Source organism: Trichosurus vulpecula, chromosome 1, assembly GCF_011100635.1.
Source record: "Trichosurus vulpecula isolate mTriVul1 chromosome 1, mTriVul1.pri, whole genome shotgun sequence".
Lineage (NCBI taxonomy): Eukaryota > Metazoa > Chordata > Mammalia > Diprotodontia > Phalangeridae > Trichosurus > Trichosurus vulpecula.
Window position 1 is genome coordinate 123,754,774 of NC_050573.1, and position 20,633 is coordinate 123,775,406.

Here is a 20,633-nt window from a genome sequence, read left to right on the forward strand (position 1 = left end):
GACGTTCCAGTAAGGTTTGAGGTCAGTCAACCTTTTTGTGTGCCTAATGACTAGCGTAGTGCCTGGCATATAGTAGGCATTTAATGTTTATTGATTTACTAATGATGATAGGGTGTTAGCAAAATTGCATTGATGAGGCAGTGTTACTTAGGAATTATGCTTTTAACTAAGGGCACTTTTATGGACATAATAGAACATTAAAATAACTGGAAAATGTTTAGGAGAGTGACGAGGATGAGAATGGTTGGAAAAATTTCGTTGAAAGATGGTGTAATTTACTTAGACTCAGTGGTGGTCAGAAGATGTTAAATTGATATATGTAAGATTTAACTTTTAATTGGGAAATTTTGGGGGTGTTAAACATTTTGACCAATGGATTTTGTAACTAAAAACTGCCATCATGTTAGGTTCACTGAAATATATGTCATCACATACCTCATACCTACTTACTAAGAGGACTAGAAACTATGCATGTTAATTTATAAAAATTTTACCAGACTAGAACAAAGAGTGTACTTGTTCAGTCAAAGGAGAAAATGCTTGTTGGTGATACATATATAGATCCTTAATAGAAAATGTAGCCCCTTCTTTGAAATCTACTCAAGTGATTATTATTACTTCCTTGGTCAGAAGACTCATGTTTTATTTTTTAACAAATACTTATTAAATGCCTGCTATATGCTATAGGTTGTATAGAGATATATGACATGTCCAGTTTTAGATATATGCATTTTAAAGTTCTAGTTAGAGGTAGAACATAATAGTGTTTTACTAAACGTTAACTTAACTTGAAACATTCTTCATGGTTTATGTAGATTCTTGTTAGGGCGCATTCTTCATTAATTTGTTTAAACATTTGTCAGTGTAGACAGCCCTGACATTCTACCCTTCTCTATCACAGAAATACTTAGATTATATATCAAATTCCCATGTTTGGGAGTTGTTACATACTTAGTAGCACTTATAGCCTACTTACTGTAATGTTAATGTCAGAGAGAAAGAAGTTGAAAACTTAGGTATACTGCTTTTCACAGGTTGCCAACTCCCACCATGGGATAAAATTGTGTAGTAATTTAAGGTGAGGAATAGAACATTCTTTACTTTTTAGTCATATGTGCTTTGCCAGATAAAGCTTTTGGTTATTGTAAATGAAGAGAATTGTAGAGGGTTTTTTGTTTGTTTGCTTGTGGGCTTTTTGTGATAAGCCACTCCCACTTTTTTGCATCAAGGCATTTATATAAAATAAAGAACATTTGGCAAAATGTTTTGATGGGAGCTTTTACTATTTATTGGCCAAGGACTTAGCATTAAATAAATCACTGATAACTCTAACAGTGTATCTTTTTTTTTAGGCTTAAATACTAAAACTTAAATATACAACAGAGAAAAGAAGAATAGTATAAACTTAAATACAAAATAAGAAAAGAAAAAAAGCATATCGTGTGCTCAGTAGATTGTAAGAGAGGATTCAAAATATATGGCAATAAATTTGCATTTCAGGAAATCCTATAAAATAAATGTGTTGTGCTGAGAGCTCTTCATCTCTGCTTCCTTGTACATTTGTTGTTGTGCTGTGGGCTTTTTTATTTTGTTCTTTTTCCCCCTTCTTTGCCAACCCCTCCCCCCCACTCCAGTTAAGCACAGATATATTTATATATAGATAAATACATACACATATACATATGAACATATACTTTCCCTGACAAATTTTACTCCTCATCTGTTTTTAATTTTTGTATCTCATTTCCTATCCTTCCTGACTCTTCTACTTTACTTCTATATGCTACTTTGCCCTCCTATTACTTAGCCTAACCCCCCACTCCTTCCAAGGATCCCTCCCTTAACCTCCCATTCCCATAAATCTAAACAACCTTCTATACCCTGCTTTGACCTCTTTGCTCCCCCATCACCTCCTCTAAAGATCCCTGACTTATCCTCCCATTCCCATTAATCTAAATAGCCTTCTATACCCCCCTTTAACCTATTCCTTCACTCTCCCCTCCAAAGATCCCAGTCTTATCCTCTACCCACTCTCTATCACCTTAGCATTGTATTCCTTAATGAATTTAGAAAACTTTTATACTCTTCTAGATATATGTATTGTTCCTTCTTGAGCCCATTCCCTATGAAAGTAGGTTTCCAGAACTAACAGACCCTTCTTCCCTATCTAATTCTTCTTTGTTCTTCCCTTAGCACCTCATTTGTATAATTACTTTTTAGCTGTTTTACTTTTTAAAGTAATATCATGCTCAGGTCTGCCCCAGTCTTTCTTAAACTACACAATTACCGAATGACAATCTTAGACATAGATTTTACCTTTTACACACATAAAAGGCAAACAGTCTGTTCTTACTGAGTCCCTTGTAATTAGTCTTTGGTATGTACCTTATGTTTCTCTTGGCTCTTGTACATCAAATCTTCTGTTAAGTTCTAGGTTTGTTTGTTTGTTTGAACAAAGTCCTGAAAGTCTGACAATGCATTTACTGTCTTTTTTTTTTTCCATTCAGGATTATGCTTAGCTTTGCTGGGTATGATATTTTTGGCCGGAACCCTCTTTGATCTATAGTGTTCCAAGACCTGCAGTCTTTTAGTGTCGCCACTGCTAGGTCTTGTATTTGTGGCACTGACATATTTAAATTTTTTTTTTTTTGTTTCTTGTAATATTTTATCCTTGAGCTGAGGGTTTTGGAATTTGACTATAATATTCCTGTGGGTTTTCCTCATAGTATCTCTTGCAGGTGGTGATTGGTGGATTTTTTCTTTCCCCCCCTCCTGTTTTAATACTTCAGGACAATTTTCTTAAATTATTTCTTGTATTATTGCATCAAGATTTTTTTTTTACTCATAGCTTTCAGGTAGTTCAATTATTCTTATGTTTTCTCTGGATCTGCCGTCCTGAAGGATTGTTTTTCTTATGAGATGCTTCACATTCTCTTATATTTTTTTCATTCTTTGTATTTTGTTTGACTATTTCTTCATCTCTTATAACTTTGCTGGCTTCCCCTTGCCCAGTTTTCAATTGTTTTCTTCCTTAAGATTCTAGATCTCCTTTTCTAATTGGTTAACTTTCTTTTCATAATGTTATTTTTCTTGGATTGTTGTTATTCTAGTTTTTCCTTAATCTCTCATTTGATTTTCGAAGTCTTTTTTAAGTTCCTCCGTGAATTCTTTTTAGGCAGGCTACCGTTTGACGTTACTCTTTAAGGTAGAAGAGGGTTTCTTTGCTTTAGTATCCTCTGAAGATCAACCCCATTCTTCTCTATTCCCATAGTAATAACTCTCTATGTCTGTATTCTTTCTCCTTTGTCTGTGCATTTTTTTTTGGTAGTACCTTAGTTTTTGTAATCACCTCTAGTCTGGGGTTATGGGAGATGGTGCCTCAAACCCTACTTCAGTTTTCCCCTCTGGCCTCAAACCAAAAACCCAAGACCTAAAGTACCCACAGCATCAGGATCCCTGCCTCAATGCTTCTGCACTCACTGGGCATGTGCTAGTTTCTTGCCCCCAGCCAACAGCACAGCTGGGTCTGGCATTCCTTATCAGCAGAAGTTCCCTCAATCTTGCCTGCCTGACACCCGACACCCCTCACTGTCCTGGGGGTAAAAGTTCTTGTGGCTAGGGCTGAGGCAGCCTTCCAGCCCAGCTAACCCCAGGACTTGCTGCTTGTTGTTTAAGTGGACCCTAATCTGGATGTGTTTATTCTTCACAGGGACCAAACCTCATCCTGGGATTTTTCTTCTGATCTTCTCTGATTGTCCCAGGAGGACCCCTGTTCTGCCCCTACTTTTACTTATTTTTATCCACTCTATGTTCTCACTGAGGCACTATTTTACTAGGAATCTAGAGAGCTTGAAATTTTCTGACCTACTCTGCCATCTTCCCAGGATCCTCTTCTAACAGTGTATCTTTTTTTTTTCCTAAGTGTATCTTAAAAGCAAAGGTAAAATCATAATAAACCTTTGTGAATTAAAATAGTAAAATTACGCTCTAGCTCCTAAGTGGGCATTTTGTTATAAAATACACATAAAAGGCATAAAGAGAAACTAGCATAAATTTGACCCATGTAAAACTATTCAAGAGAAGATAAATATTAAATATGTAATTAATAGGAGTTTTTCACCTATTTACTTTTAGAAGGCTTTTGGGGAATTGTTTGGATAACTCAGGGAAGTTAGTACTAGATGCTTTTTTTCCCCTCAATAAATCTGTCATTGTAACATCTAGATATAAACCTCACTATAAATATTTGAATTTTGAATAGAATATTTGTTATAGTCTAGCTGGTCTTCCTGCTTATTTTTGTTTTGTATGGTTACCTTATCCTATGTAATAGATTTTATAACAGGTTAATGTTAATGTTTTATTTATAGGTAAAGATGGCACTTCGAACCTCAGGACATCTCTTACTGGGAGTAGTTCGAATCTATCACAGGAAAGCAAAATACCTTCTTGCAGATTGTAATGAAGCTTTCATTAAGATAAAGATGGCATTTCGGCCAGGTACTATCAAGGTTTTTTCTTCACTCACTTCACTCACTATTTTCCCTACTTTTGTGTAGTAGATACTATTTCAAGTGATATTCTAAACTATCCTTAATAATTAAACAGCATTTGAAAAAACAGATTTTTATTATTTCTCTTCTAAAAGATGATTGGCCATCTTAAAATTGTATAGGATCTAGTGATTTACTATTACATTAAGTGCAAAGGACAACTGATTTTTTTAAATTAATGCTATGCAATTGCTAATAATCATTTCTCTTTTTCCATTAGCCCTCTCAAGCATGAGGTTTTTAGCATTTTTGTGTCATATGGTGCCCTTTGGCAGTCTGGCGAAGTCAAGAGGCGCCATTTTAGAATAATGTTTTTCAATGCGTGAAGTAGAGTGTGTACAATTAATTATAAAGGAATTGAACTGTACAGAAATTAGTTATCAAAATGTTTTTTAAAAAAATAATATTCACGTACACCAGATTAAGAACTCCTTTTCTATCAGCCACCAAATTGTTACTTTTTGCGTTATTTTCTGAGAACTGCTTGGAGCAAAGAAATGTTTTCTGTTCTCATGCTTTTTAAAGGTAATCGTACTTTCCTGTTACTTTATACATAATCATATTGTATAACTTTGAAAGGAATGTTATAATTACATTTTCATGTAATTTTTTCTTTTCTTTTTTTTTTTTCTTTTTTTTTTTTTTGGTGCATTTGACCCATGAAGGTTATTTAGCATAGCCTCAATTAATTTGGTAGGTGGTTTGTATTTTGTACGGTTTTATTTAAATTTCTTAAATTTTACTAGGAAAAGTGCTTACCTTAAATTCACATCTCTTAATTTTTAGAAAAATGAACATGATAGGCAATGTGGTATAGTAGATAGGAAAGTTATCCACAGAGTCCAGAAGACCCTGGGTTCATGTCTTATCTCTGATACATATTGGCTATGTGATCCACAATTTCAAAATTTAGTGCTTCCAGCAACTTTTAAAGACTGGATATCTTACTGTGATTATAGAAAAAATAGAAATGTCAAAATAGTCTATATTGTTTTAACCTTCAGGAAATTTCACTGCCCCCATCTTACCCTTTGGTCTATAGTAATTGGCCTATGTATCCACTTCTTGAATCAACTTTGTCTTTTTCAGGTGTTGTTGATTTGCCTGAAGAAAATCGGGAAGCTGCTTATAATGCAATCACCTTACCTGAGGAATTCCATGACTTCGATCAGCCACTGCCTGATTTAGAGTATGATTTTTGTTATTTATTACTGGCTTTGTCTCCAACATATATAACCTACCAATGCATTCCAGTAATGCCTTTTATCTGAATGTCTTGGCATTGTTTTTTATACATCCATTACCTTAGAGGTGCATATGCCCTGATTTTTACTGTTACTCAGTTTGGTTTTTAGGACCATTGTTTTGTTTTGTATTATCTGAGCAGGATAGCATGCCGTAAGTGCAGTAACTAGTTGTAATATGATTCAGTGGAGGCCAGATCATCTTCATAAATGGAGATTTTCCATAGGGACCTGGACATGATTTTGTGGGAGCAGTCTGACCAGAAGCTGAAGTGTGCATTTCTTTCTGTGTTTCAGTTCATTTCCTGAGGCAGTTGGATATGAGTAAACCAAAACGGGGAAATTATTACAAATTCTTTCCCCCAGCTTGAGAATTGCCAAACCAGTTTAGGAAATGGAACTTCAACTTCAGTCTAGTTTAGTTAAAGCATGATTCGACTCGAGAACATATGATCCCTTGAGCCATAGTTGTGGATGGACCATCACAGAATCTGAGTTAGAAGGGACCCTAAAGGTCAGTGAGGCCCACCCATTCTTTAACAGAAATCTCTATAACTTCCCTGAACCAGCCTCCAATTTTGAAGACCTCCAGTCCTGTGTAGTACTTCTGTACATTTCAAAGTAGCCCCATTCCACTTTTGAATGTATGTAATAGGAAGTTTCCATTTTATCATACCAAAATCTGCCTGTCTTTAAAGTCTATTCTTTGTCTTAGTTCTGCCCTCTGGGACAGAGCTAAATAAATTGCATCCTCTTTGTACACAGTAGCAGTCGTCAAATATTTAAAGGTATATCATATATCTCCCTTTTCTCTCATCCATTTTCCAACCCCCAAGCCCCTAGTCTTCTGGCTGATCACCCCTGATACTTCAGTCTTACATGTCATAGTTTCCATTCACTTAACCATACTGGTTAACCTTCATCTGGTTGTACTCCCATCTTGTCAGTGTACATCCCAAAAGGTACCAATAACTGAATCTCAGCTATCTGAGTACAATAGGATTATAGCCTTTATTCTAGATACTATGCAATCCAAGATCACAGTTAGCTTTTTGGAAGATACTGTGTCTGTCGTCCAAATAGTTGACTGTCCTTCCCAGCTTCATGGCATCTACGAATTTTACAAATATGCTACCTATGTATTGAAATCATTTGTTACAAATGTTAAGCATATTTGGACAGAGGGCAGATATCTCCCTGTGGTGCTTTACTGGAGACCTCACTTTTCCCGCTAGGTCAGATTATATAGTTCTGAGTCTGCGTCTTTATATACTACCAGTTTTTACACTATCCAGTTTTTATCTCTTTTCCTTAGTTATCCCATCATTGACTCTTAATCCTTGCTAAAATTGGGGTGTGTCTCTCTGCCATCCTCTTGATCTAGTAACTTAACTGACAGTCTAGTAACTGTCAAAGAAAATGAGGTTAGGCTAATAAAACCTGTTGTTGGCAAACTAATACTGACTTAGTGATCAGCATTTCCTCAAACATACTTAGAAACCCCCTAAAAGAGTCCTATTCCTTCTTGGTTCTCATAACTCCAGCATAGGTTTTTAAATACTTTATTTGGCCCTAGTTTTCATTGCAAGATTCTGGGCTTTAACATTCTAGACACTCTTAGAATGGCATGCTACTCTTGTATATGTTGTTTTCTGCCCCGGGTCAGAAGCACAGAATCTAAACCTCAGAATTTCATACCACTGTACCTACATATCCCTTCTAGCAAGTAGTCATCCAGTCTTTCCTAAAGACTTCCAATAAAGGATGTATGTAAAGGAATTTTAAATATTGAGGTCAAGTCTGTACTTGTGTAATTCCTGCATATTGCTCCATTTTATGTTGATTTCTTGAGGACAACAGAACAAGCCCAATTACTCTTTCAGACAATAGTCCTTCAGATACTTGAAGGCAACTATCATGTCCCCACTAAGTCTTCTCCAAGCCAAAAATTTCTGTTCCTTTTAGTAGTTATTTTATTGTCTAGTCAACATGACCATTACCATGAATGCACTGATGTTGTACCTAAAATATTATGCCCAGAATTAAATAGAGTACTCTAGGTGTTTTCTGCCCCATGTTGCTCATAGCAAACTAAAACGTCATCATCTTTTTCAAAAAGTCCACTGCCTAGCCACATCTTCTCCTATGTTGTGCTTGCAAAGTAGATTTTTTATTGAAACCTGAATGTGGGACTCTATCTTTTTCGTCATTTTAGGCTATCCAGATATTTTTGCATCCAGACTCAGTCCGACATTTCTGTTATGTTTTCCAGCTTTGTATCATCTACAGATTTGATAAGAATGCCAATCTGTGCCTCCAAATCATTGATAAAAATGTTACACATCACAGGGCCAAGGATCTTTGGGTCATGCCACTAGATTTTCAATCCTTCATTGATTATTTTTTGGACCCAGTCGTTCAGCCAGTTCCAGTTTCTTTATGATGTCATCTAACTCAAATCTTTACATCTTGTCTACAAGAATAACATAACATACAAGGCTTTGTTTCTTTGCTTTGCTGAAATCTAAGTGTGTTGTCTCTATAACAAACTTACTTATCCATATACCAATAGCCCTGTTAAAAAAGGAAGTAAGATTAGCTTTTTCTGCCACTTTAATGATCATTTCCCTTTCTGTATGGTCTCCAGCCATCCTTAATAATGTGCCCTAGTATTTGACTAGGAACTGAAGGCAAGTGGACCAACCTTAATTTGGCCTGTACTACTACCCTTGGAAATAGTTTATTTGGACCTAGTGACTTCAGCTTATTGAGAACAGCATGTTATTAGTAATTTTATCATTTCACTTTAACAAGAAATTGAAACCCAGGATAAGTGATCATTTTTGTTCTTTCCTCCCAAGCCCAAAGACCCTTTTTTTGGTCAACGAAACAACCAATTTAAAATTCAGTTGTGGTTTTTCTCACCACTAGTCTCATCCTGTGTAGGTGAATATCCTTCTTCGTTGTTATTCCACATCTTAAAATTTCTTCATTATTAGAACTCATTTTGGAAAAAAATTTATTCTCATATCTTGAGCTGACTTTCCCTGTAGAACTGGTTGGATTGCTACCACAATCTTTGATCTAAATTCTTCATATCTCTCCCAAAGTTATGAGTATGCAAGGCATTCTATTTATTTCAGACTCTACAATGGAGTAATTACCTCTTAAAGTTCCCATCATTTTATTATTTCCTCCCCTGTGGTACTTTGCTACTAGTTCCATCAAATCTGGCAAATTTTGCTATTTTATGATGCAAGTTGGGCCAAATAATAAGATACTATCACAGTTCTATTTACACATTTTCTTGGTCTTGCCTTGAGGCTCACTATTTTTTCTCCGTAATGCAAGGATATTTGTAAGTATATTATTTTAGCCCAGTGTTCTGTCTTGAAAAAGTCTTAAGCAATTTCTACTTTTTTTTTTCAAGTGACATTGATGTGGCTCAGCAGTTCAGCCTTAACCAGAGTAGAGTGGAAGAGATTACAATGAGAGAAGAAGTTGGAAACATCAGTATCCTCCAGGAAAATGACTTTGGTAAAAAAAAGAAAATAAAAAGTGAAAGAAAAAGAAACATGATCCATAACTTCTAATGAGTTAGGGGTTTGGGCGGGGAGGTTTCAGGGTAATGGGTATGATGGTGTTGGGGAGGGTGATTGATTCTATGCAGATTTTTTTTTCCATGAAAATCTACCTCACTTCCACCTCCTCTCCATCCCCCTGAAAATCATTGAAAAAGGTAGAAAACAATCCTTTTATTTGTATAGGAAGGCAAAACAAATTTCCACATTGGCCATGTCCTTCGAAAATGTCTGTCTCCTGAGTCCATCTCTTTCAGAAAATGAGTAGTAGTATGTTCTATCACAAGTTTTCTAGAATTGTGATTGGTCATTATGTTGAGCAGAGTTCCTGCTTCAAAGTTGTTTTTTCTTTACAATATTCATAAATTGTTCTACTGTTTCTCAATTTAATTCTGTCTATGCAAATTTCTAATAGATTCATGTTTAGGTTAGGTCCAAATTCAGATATATGTAATTATATATTTTAATGTGCTGTTACTCAAAAAACAACACTAAGTAAAATTAAGTTATCAAGTAATGTCTTTTCTTCAAGAAAAGGATTCCTAATATTCCATTTTGTTCTCCACCCATAATAGATAATATATTGCTTTAGTTTGTCTTGTTTATATTGTCTTAGTTTCTTGTACTAAAGCACATGTTAGCTCTGTAACAAAATTTCTAAGGAAAAAAAAAGCTCTGAAGAGTTCTCTTTGGAGATTTCCACTGTAGGATAGGTTAATAATGAAAATTCATTAACTGCTACTAAAGAAGCAGGTGGTCTGGGTAGTGATAGTTATGTGAAATGGATAACTGTTTGCAAGGTTTGGATTCATTTGAATTTCTGTGCAAAATTGAAATAACTATATAACATGGATGTGTATAAAATATAGTATTTGTATTAAATTTATGGAAGTAGGTATGTATTTTTTTGTCGGTGTAAAATAAATTCAGTGAATACAGATTTAAATTCTTCTTAGGTGATTTTGGGATGGATGATCGTGAAATGATGCGTGAGGGTAGTGCATTTGAAGATGATGACATGTTAGTGAGCACTAGTGCTTCTAACCTCTTACTGGAACCTGAACAGAGTACCAGTCACCTGAATGAGAAAATCAACCACCTAGAATATGAAGACCAATACAAGGATGACAATTTTGGAGAGGGAAATGATGGTGGCATACTGGGTATGTTCAAAAAGATGACTGTTTCAAAATGATTCATTCATTAAACTCTAGTATATCAACAAGTAATCATCAAAATACTTAGTAATCAAATATTACTAAATCGGCAGAGCTGTGGTGGCAAGTCTAACCAAATGATTCCTTTGGAGCTATTCTGTTATGTTAGCAGTCTGATTTTGCAAATAGTCTAGAAGAGTACTAAATTTTCTAATTTTTAAGATAGTCTTTAGTTTTCACTTAATTCTTCAGATTACAATTAACATTTTCAGTTGATATGCCAGGTTAGAAACTATACTTTCAAACTATAAACATTTGGTGTAGAAGTTATTTTTAGTTAAGAAATTTTCTGTTTTGTATTAGAATTGGCTGGTTGTGAAGTGAACTCACTAAAATATTTTAGTGTGGTTCTATTGTTTTTCATTAATTGGGGTCTAATAGCTATTGTCTATTTCACATTGTAGTTGAATTTTTTCACTGTTTCAGATGACAAACTTATAAGTAATAATGATGGAGGTATATTTGATGATCCACCTGCCCTCTCTGAAGGAGGGGTCATGATGCCAGAGCAGCCTGCACATGATGATATGGATGATGATGACAATGTATCAAGTGAGTGTGCAACTTGACGAATGTGTTGCTAGTATTTTTATTTAGTTGTCATTGTGTGTGTCCAGAATACATTTAACATGAGAGATTGGTTGAAGATCTAAAATTTATTGGTTTATACACCAGTATTTGTACCTTTTTTACATCAAGATATTCCTAGCTAGATTAGAAAGTCAGTTTCTACTGCAGTCCTTATTTCTATTCTAATTTTCTTTTTTCACACTAGGACTCATTTTTCAACTAGGAGAAGGAATTAGGAGGAAAGGATTGTGTATAGTTGGATGCTGAGAGTTGATTGTTTTTCTCTTAAGGGCGTATACATTTCATAGGGGAATTCTGAGTATTGTTGGCTTTGGAATTCTTGGTGGAAATAATTCTTGTGTGTCTTTGTTTTTGTTTTTTAACAGTGGGTGGACCAGATAGCCCAGATTCAGTAGACCCTGTTGAACCATTACCAACTATGACTGATCAAACAACACTTGTTCCAAATGAAGAGGAAGCTTTTGCTTTGGAACCTATTGACATCACTGGTGAGTAAATAAAACATGTTTTGACTTCTCTTGATAATGGATATTTTAGATATCTTGGTAATTTAAATTGAATATAGGAGTCTTGGTTGCATAGAATATAAGTCAAGAGACCTAGTTACTAATTCTGACTTACCCACTGTGTGACCCTAACATTATGTGGTGTACATAAAGCAGTCCCTGACCTAGAATGTCTGATTTCATTGGAGAAGCAGAATTTACTGAGGCTAAATTTACATTTGTGATTAGCAGCTATTTTTATGGAAATAAATATTTTTAAAGTACATGAAGTTAGATTTATCTAACTGAAGGTGCAGTAAATGATGCAATGCACAGAACATCTAAACAATACAATAATTTTAAACACTGGTTCATGTCAGAGTTAAAATGAATAATCCAAAGTGCTGTTGTAGGATTTGTCATTTCTAGATAGATTGTCTCGGTACAATTAATCCTTTAATACAAACTAGTTAGTAGAGCCTTTAAGGGGTTAGCATTATTAATAGATTACTAGATTTATAGATATTTGTTAGTGAACAAAATGGGGGATGTAAAAGTTTTCTCCTTTAACTAGATAATAGTTTCCTTATGCTGATAGAAAAGGAAAAGCTTCCTTCTCCAATTTAAGGGGGCTGGGAAATTGTTGGTCAGAAGTGCAGGTTAACTAAAAGTTCTTGATGGTAGGTGAGTACCCCACAGCACACTCTACCAATCACTCCTTTTGTTTGCCATGTCTTGAATACCTGATGTGAATCCTGAAACCAGAAATTGCAAAGTGTCTTTTGAGAATAGACCTTGAGTGAAAAGGGTAGAAAAGAGAGTAAAGGGAAAGGATAACCCTAGGGAGAAGCTTGCCCTTTCACATTCCAGCATGAATTACTCTGGAAAATAAAGCATTTACAGTAAAGGTGCAAAAGGTCTTAATAACTGTATAATAAAAAGCTCACTGGACAGGTAGAGAGTACAGTGGATGGAGCACTGAGCTTGGAGTCAGGAAGACCTGAGTTCATATCCCAACCTCAATTACTTAGCCCTGTTGGCCTCAGTTTTCCTCATCTGTAAAGTGAGCCCAAGAATGCAATGGCAAACCATTTACAGTATCTTTGCCAAGAAAATACCAACTGGGGTCACAAAAAATAAAACATGATTAAAAATACTTAAACAACAACAGTGAAAAGTGCTATGTTGTTGAATGTAGCTCTTGCTTATCTCTAGGTTCCAGCTATAAGGAGAAAATTTATATTGGGAAATAAACTCAGAAATTTCCTGAATCTTAATTGATTAGTAAATTCTCATTCACAGTAAATTCTATTGTCTTCTGCTTTAAGAAAGTTTTTTTTTTTTTGGTTTGAGATAATGCAGGGATAAATTTAAGTTCTGTTATTTGTTCATTTGGAGTGGGGTGAGATTTCAGTGAGATTTTGCTGTAAAATATATGAACTGACATCAAATTTCTAAAATTTTATTTTAACATTAACATGTTAATTTAGTTATTTGGTGAGGCACAATCCAGCCACCACAGGATGGTCTTGGATTACCAGGGTAAAGAATTTGCTGTGCAGATAAGATGAGATAATAAATATGAGCATCATCTGAAAAGCAAGAAATTGCTGTTAAGATTCACAATGAAATTGCAGTGTGCTATCTACAATGGTTGGAGAATGAATGGATTGCAGGGTTATAGACTTAGAGCTAGAAAGGGATCTTGGCTATCTAGTACAACACTTTTATTTTACAGATAGGGAAACTGAGGTCCAGAGAAGTTAAATGTCTTACCTAAGGTCACACAGGTAGTGACAAAGACAGGATATTCTTGCTATTTTGGTTAACTGAGAATTCCTGTAGGTACTGCATTAGGGTTACCAATTTTCAAACCAATTAAAACACATGCAACACTAAACCTTCCCTGAATATAATTTACTGTTTTATTCACAAGACTCTTGAGGACTTTTAATACCTCAGGGTCTTTATTTTGAACAAGTTATTATACAGAACCACAAAACAAATTTTGTTTTACAGTGGCATAGTGGAAGCATTTTTGGCAACACAGGAGCTAGGTTTCGATCTCATCTCTGCTTAGTTAGCCATGTGGCTTTGAGCATGTCATCTTTTCTGGATTTAGTTTCCTCATGAGGAAAATGAAAGATTGGGATTAGTTAATTTCTAAGGTGACTTCCATCCACAAATGCTGTAGTTAATATTGTTAATAAAAGCATTCACTATTATTTTTGTGTTTGAACTTTATGACATTTGAATATTGTTAAGCACTTAAAGCTAGATATGCAGAATGAATTAGAACTATTTCATTCTGTGTTTCAGTGTCTACATTAATTCAGGTCTGTGGTAAGTCCAGAATACAAGAAGACAATGGTGCCTAAGGGCCTAAATATGTGCAGATTTTTCTGCCTGGATACTGTCTGTCAATATGTAGTTTAGCCTTTGCCTCTACATTTATGACATAACATATTCTAATTTTTTGTCTGTCGTCCCAGTCAAGGAGACAAAAGCCAAAAGAAAGAGGAAGCTAATTGTTGACAGCGTAAAAGAGCTGGACAGTAAGACAATTAGAGCCCAACTAAGTGATTACTCTGACATTGTCACTACTTTGGACCTTGCACCACCCACCAAAAAATTGATGATGTGGAAAGAGACCGGAGGAGTAGAAAAACTTTTCTCTTTGCCTGCTCAACCTTTATGGAACAATAGACTACTGAAGGTAATGTTTGAAGTTTATCTCATATGATTTCAATTACCTTTGGGTGACCAGAGGCAACTAGGTGGATAAAGCACTGGGTCTGGAGTCAAGAACACCTGAGTTCAAATGATACGTCAAGACATTTGATAGCTTTGTACCCCTAAGCAAATCATTTAACCTCTATTAGTCTCAGTTTCCTCGGTGTAATGGGAAGGATCAAATTGAGATATTTGTAAAGTGCTTAATACAGCACCTGACATAATACTTATTCCACTTCATTCCGCTAGTGCATTTCTGTAATACAATAACACTTACTTAGCATTGGCTAAAAAATGTGAATTTGGCAAAAGCTTTCCTATTAGAATGCCCAGACATTTTTTTTTAAAGCATGCTTAAATTTATTTTACTTTTCCTACTCTGGTTAAGAATCATTACAAACATTGTATTGTTTCAGTAGTTCTTTTAGATTTTGCAAGTACTTTTGGTTTTTAATCAAATATATAACATTCAACAAATAGACCGAAAAAAAACCCCAGAGTAGATCTCCAAGTAAAACCTTAAAACTTCAGCTATTTGCATTTTAATTATTGTATAAGCAATGTTTCAGCAAAATAAGACTAACAATTATTGCGCCTACTCAATCAGTTTGTGACCTTAGAAAGTTTTCTCACCTTTGTTCTTTTAAAAAAATATATGGTTGTAATCAGTGTAATTATTCATATTCTTTTGTTTCGCTCCACTCCTTTTTTTCCTATATATTTGTAGTCTTTACATTTGTCATATTTTATGGCTTACTATCCTGTTCTGTTGGTGTGCATTCATGTAGTCATTCCCTAATTATTAACCATAAAGGTAAGGTTATTTGTCATTTTAAATTATTGTTAGTATGTTTTGCTGTCTTATTTTATAGTTATCTGGTTGAGGACTGCACAAGAGAAAGGTATTGTTCTTGGATAGTCACTTGAAAACTTTTGTTTTCTAATTATTTCCAGATTGTTGCAATTGAAGTTTCCTAGAAGGCTGATTTCAAGTTTTCAAGGGGCATTAACATTTAGTACAGCTGAGGTTTGGTATAGAACCAGTTGTTTATATACTTTTATGTACATCTCTTTTAGCTCTTTACACGCTGTCTCACCCCTCTTGTGCCAGAAGATCTTAGGAAAAGGAGGAAAGGTGGAGAAGCAGACAATTTGGATGAATTCCTCAAAGATTTTGAAAATCCAGAGGTACCCAGAGAGGAGCAGCCACAGCAGCAACAGCAGCAGCAACATGATGTTATTGGTTTGTAATGTGGTTCTTTTTCCAGGCTTAAACTGGTATTTAGGTTGAAACTCATGGATGATAGCCACATTAATTTGAATGTAGGCTGCACTGTAGAATTAAGATATCTTTGAATGAACCTAAATAAACAAGAACACAGCAAGAGAAAACATTTGTGTTGTAGGCCACTTTTAGGTTTCACAAAAGTCAGATTTAATAAGGGGGGGGAGTACAAGCTTTAGTTGAAACAATATGTTTTGTTGTAATAGCATATGTGTAAAGTATATCTTTTTCAGCCTTGAAAAAATAGTTTCATGCTAGTAATGAAATAGTATTGAAAATAGGTCTCTCAACTTTATGTCAAATCCAATCTTTATATGATGATTTGCAGATGAACCTATTATAGAAGAGCCAACCCAGATACAGGAATCGATGATGGAAGGCAGCAGAACCAATTTGGATGACTCTGTCATGCCACCGCCACCACCTCAGACAGGAGTAAAACGCAAGGCACAGCAGGTTGAGCCAGAGCCCGTGTTACCTGTAAGTAAGAAAATGTAATATGCATAACAAAAGTATACTTTTCTACACTAACTCTTTGATATTTGAGTATGGTTAGTCTTTGTTATTAGGAGAGAAGATATAGTGGACATTAGTCAAAGTAAATCATGCACATAGTTATAAGTATTGTTGACAAAGGGAAGAAATATAAAAGCCAAGATTGTCACCTGAAAAGGACTTAAGATTTTTAGATCCTAATTTAAGAGAGAAAACATGGCATAATGGATAAAGTGCTAACCTTTGAGTTAGGAAGACCTGTGGTTCAAAGTTTCCTTGTACATAATGACTATAAATTGCAGAACAGTTACTGATCCACATTGGTAGAGGAATTGTCCTTATTAAGAATTCCTCTTCACTGATGGAAACATAGGTCATTCCGAGAATTTGAGATAGCCTGTTCTTCAGGGCTTTTATGATCAAGTGAGTATCATGGATTTTTTCTTTACTGCTTCTCATTAGTGCTACTCTTCATTTCTCAGATCTGAAGTCACTAATCCTTAGTCTTTTAGTTTAGGGAACAGCAACTCTGGGTTATCTGGTTCACGGTCCTCTACTATTTGGAAAACCACAGATATGAAGTGAGGCATTTAACGGATCTAGGACAGGCTAGTGTCTCAGATTCATTTTGCTTAGTTCCTATATAAGTGTTGGGAATATCCTTATTCTCCCATATGTAAACTGCCCTAAATTTTGTGTAGCTATTTCCTTGCATTACTGAATCTTTCTGGAATATTGGGGGGGCGGGGGCAGTTTCCAAGGTATTATTGTTTACTCATCTTAGGGAAGGGACTGGAAATGATGTATACCAGGAACCTAGGTACTTCATTTTCATATTTTTGGTCCCCCTAACATAAGCTCATGTTATTGGGATTTAACAGCAGAAGACTCAAGCAACAAGAAACCCTTTTTAAAAGCCCAGCCTATATGGAGAACGGCAGTGGTGGGATTCAAATAAAACACAAAAAGATATAGTGAAAGGTAGCTTAATATTTCATGCATTTAATACTCAAATAAGATCAATAAAAGGTACACAAAACTAGATTATGTTATGAGTTTTAAAATGTTAATGAAAAAATATTAAATAATACCTGACAAAACATATACTTCTCGAGTGAAAGCAGCCACGTGACCACAGCAGCCAATATTGGAACATACGCAGAACCAAAACTCACTCTATTCTGTTTTCTTCTACTTCCATGGCTTCCGAAATGGGCGATAAGATAACCCTTGAAATGTATATTTCTCTTGGTTCATTGTGTCCCAACTTCGTATTGGGTTTTACTGTTCAAGGAACACCAGCACACTCCTATCTCGGGGGAATTTTGGGTGTAACACAAAGTGGAAACAAATGACAGCTTGTCACCCCCTGGTTGTTTGGCACTTTTTCTCTTTACATTATATGTTTGTTTACTGAAGTAAAAAAAACGAGGGAATTAAAATGTAGTTTTTCATCAAAGGTGTGAGTTTTAAGAAATGAATAAATAAATATTGCCAGCATAGGTCTGTCAATTTTTTTCATCTCTGGATGGAATGAACATTACTACGGGCGCTTAGAAAACGCTATTACGCAGATGAAATGTTAAAAAAGAGGAATGTAAATTTGTGATTTCCACATTGGGCAGGTGCCCACCTTAGAGTGAACCCTGATTACAAGTGCCATTTTAACAACCAGTTCACCGAACTCAACATAAGATTAGGTATCGGTTCTGCCGAACCAGTGTGAACCAGCTGAACCCCACCACTGGACAAGGGTCTTTTAGATTTATTTTGATTGTATATAAGAACCAGCTTTTCTTTGCCCTCTGGTGGTCAGGAATTGCAATTAAAGTATATTATGCATTGTCCCAGTTCAGACTCAGAATATTCTTGAACTTTCTATCAGAACACTATCCCATAAGATATTCTTAACAGAAGATGCTAAAACTGACAGGAAACGTAGGACAGACCCTGAAGGTGGAGTCACTTCATTCTTCTTAAAAGTTTTTGATACCACTGCTAACAGGCCATTTAGAACCACTTCCCTACCATGTTTCTCATGAGGAAAGTGGTTTACAAATGTGAGCCATATTTAGTATTATTGCTCCCCTCTAGTATCTGTTCTATCCTTGAGCTTTTCTCTACCAGCTTTAAATTGTTTAAAACAATTGGTAATGTAAGATATATTTCACACCCTTGCGTCCCCTTGCTTTTCCAAAGAGGAGGAGGGAGGTACCTTTTCCGTTTTCGAGGACCAAGCTAGGTCTTACACAGCATTCAGTTTTAGAGTTTTGTTCTTTCCACTTAACATTGTTGTGATTGCATGTTATTTTCTTAGTTTTCTTTTATGAGTCAGTTCACATTAGTCTTCCTGTACTTTGAATTCTATATATTCATCATTTATTACAGTGCAATTAATATTACTATACCACATTTTAGCCAATGACCATCTACTTTGTTTCCAGTTCTTTTCTACCTCAAAAAGTGCTGCTGTGAGTATTATAGTGTATATGAGACCTTGCCAGCTTTGACCTTGGAGTATGTGGTTAGGTATGGGTCAAGGAGTGTACACATTTTAGTTATTTTTGCATAATTGTCAGTTGTTTTACAGAATTGTTGGATTTATTCATGATTCCTACAACTCCATGCTTGTCTTTCTGTACCCCTCCAAACTTAGATTATTCCTGTCTTTTTCATCTTTACTGCTTATGTAAATTATAGATGAAACTTTGGAAGTGTTTATTTGCATTTCTCTTATCCATGATTTGTAACACTCTTTCATATGGTTAATAGTTCAAAATTCTTTTGAGAACTTTTCATATCCTTTGGCCCAGTATTCCTTTGAATCCTGAAAGCTTCATCCACTTTGAACTGGCATGTTACATTTACATTGATTCTTATCATTTTTTTGAATACCAGCCTGAACAGTTGCAGCAGTTGGAAATCCCACCCGTAGAACTTCCTCCAGAAGAGCCTCCAAATATCTGTCAGCTAATACCTGAGCTGGAACTTTTGCCAGAAAAAGAAAAGGAAAAAGAGAAAGATAAGGAAGAGGAAGAAGAGGAGGAGGTAATTAACGCAGACTGGCAAATTGCTTCTTATTGTGCTATTTTCACATGACTTTCTGGTTTTGTTTTAAATGAATGTTATATTAACTGATTTTAACATTTAAAGGGCTCTACTCCCACAGAAGGTTCAATGGGAAAAATTTGATGTGTTTATCCCAGAGAAAAGGTATAAAGGAGCCATGAATTGCTTTCTTGAAGCATTTAAAAGATTGTCATTTAGTATGAAGAGGGATTGAACATTTTTGTGATTCAGGGGCAAAAAAGTTACAAGGGAAGCTGATTTATATAAAATATTATTTCCTCATAATTAGAACTGGCTTGAAGGGGAGTAGACTTCCTTCATAAGAGAGTCCCCTTGTTTAGCTAAAAGTTAGGTCCCCGTTTTTCAGGGAAGGTTAAGTCTGTAAGAGGAAGGAATTGAACAAAATAAATAGTCTCTAAGACACCTTCCATTTCTGTGCCTCTGTGATCCTCATTGTTACCAAGAGGTGCACGGAGGGTCTTTCTTGGATAATTTTAATTTGTGTCTTTCAAGACATGAACTTTGATACTATTTCCCCAATATTTTCTTTAAAAATCTAAGTAAGATTGAATCAGCCAATACCTCATCTATGAACATTGAGGATTAAAGTGTTCCCACTGAAATGAAATTGTCCTTTTAAACTCCATAACCTGTGTGTTGATTGCTTTTGATGGGAATATTTCTAAAATGTACTTCTCTGTGCCTTTCTAAACTACTAGAGACATAATTTAACCTTTTCTTAAAAACCCATGATCATGCAAAGGAACATAATGTTGTGGCATCAGGTCTGGAACCAGAGCCTGGGTTCACATGCTGGGTTTCATGCTTCAATACCTGTGAATCATTCATCTTACCTCTTTGAATCTCAGTTTCCTCATTTATAAAATGAAGGAATTGGACTTGATAAGATCGCTTTTAATTCTTTAATTCTGTGAGCTGATGATTGAGTATCAGTTACTGTACTGTGCTATGGTGTAGTAATGCCCTCAGTGACTATTTAGTTGTGTAGGGGTGTTTGCCCTCCACTTAGTGTTTCCAGAGTTAAGAATTCTTTCTTATGATTTGTTTTCTTAAAAATGTCTGTCTCAATGTCATTGCAATTCTCAGTATGTCTTCTCTAGTGAATCTTCTCAATTTCTCTTTTGATCTGCTGTGATCTTAGAAATCTTCAATTTCTAACCTCATTAAAATTGAATGTAAAATAAAAGCAATTGAACCCTAAGTGAGTCGAAGGCAAAGGTGTCAAATTCACTACAAAACTTGAGTGCTGGCTATTTAACAAAATAAAAATACAGCATAGATATTATTTTGAGGTTTTCTAAATCGGTATGAAACTGCACAGATCCATTTCTGTTTGATTTTTGACACCACTGGTCTAAG

The 20,633-nt window shown here is 35.3% G+C and overlaps 1 protein-coding gene across 2 annotated transcripts in view; it reads left to right on the forward strand.

The window, feature by feature from the left end:
- RAD21 (RAD21 cohesin complex component) overlaps positions 1-20,633 on the forward strand; it is a 37,716-nt gene that overhangs the window by 13,005 nt on the left and 4,078 nt on the right. For both annotated transcript variants that reach the window (XM_036761781.1, XM_036761786.1), the window contains exons 3-12: positions 4,371-4,500; positions 5,643-5,742; positions 9,228-9,334; positions 10,335-10,541; positions 11,022-11,147; positions 11,552-11,674; positions 14,164-14,387; positions 15,482-15,647; positions 16,018-16,169; positions 19,083-19,232. In XM_036761781.1, coding sequence (XP_036617676.1) covers positions 4,371-4,500; positions 5,643-5,742; positions 9,228-9,334; positions 10,335-10,541; positions 11,022-11,147; positions 11,552-11,674; positions 14,164-14,387; positions 15,482-15,647; positions 16,018-16,169; positions 19,083-19,232 — 1,485 coding nt within the window. The remainder of the gene's footprint in view (positions 1-4,370; positions 4,501-5,642; positions 5,743-9,227; positions 9,335-10,334; positions 10,542-11,021; positions 11,148-11,551; positions 11,675-14,163; positions 14,388-15,481; positions 15,648-16,017; positions 16,170-19,082; positions 19,233-20,633) is intronic.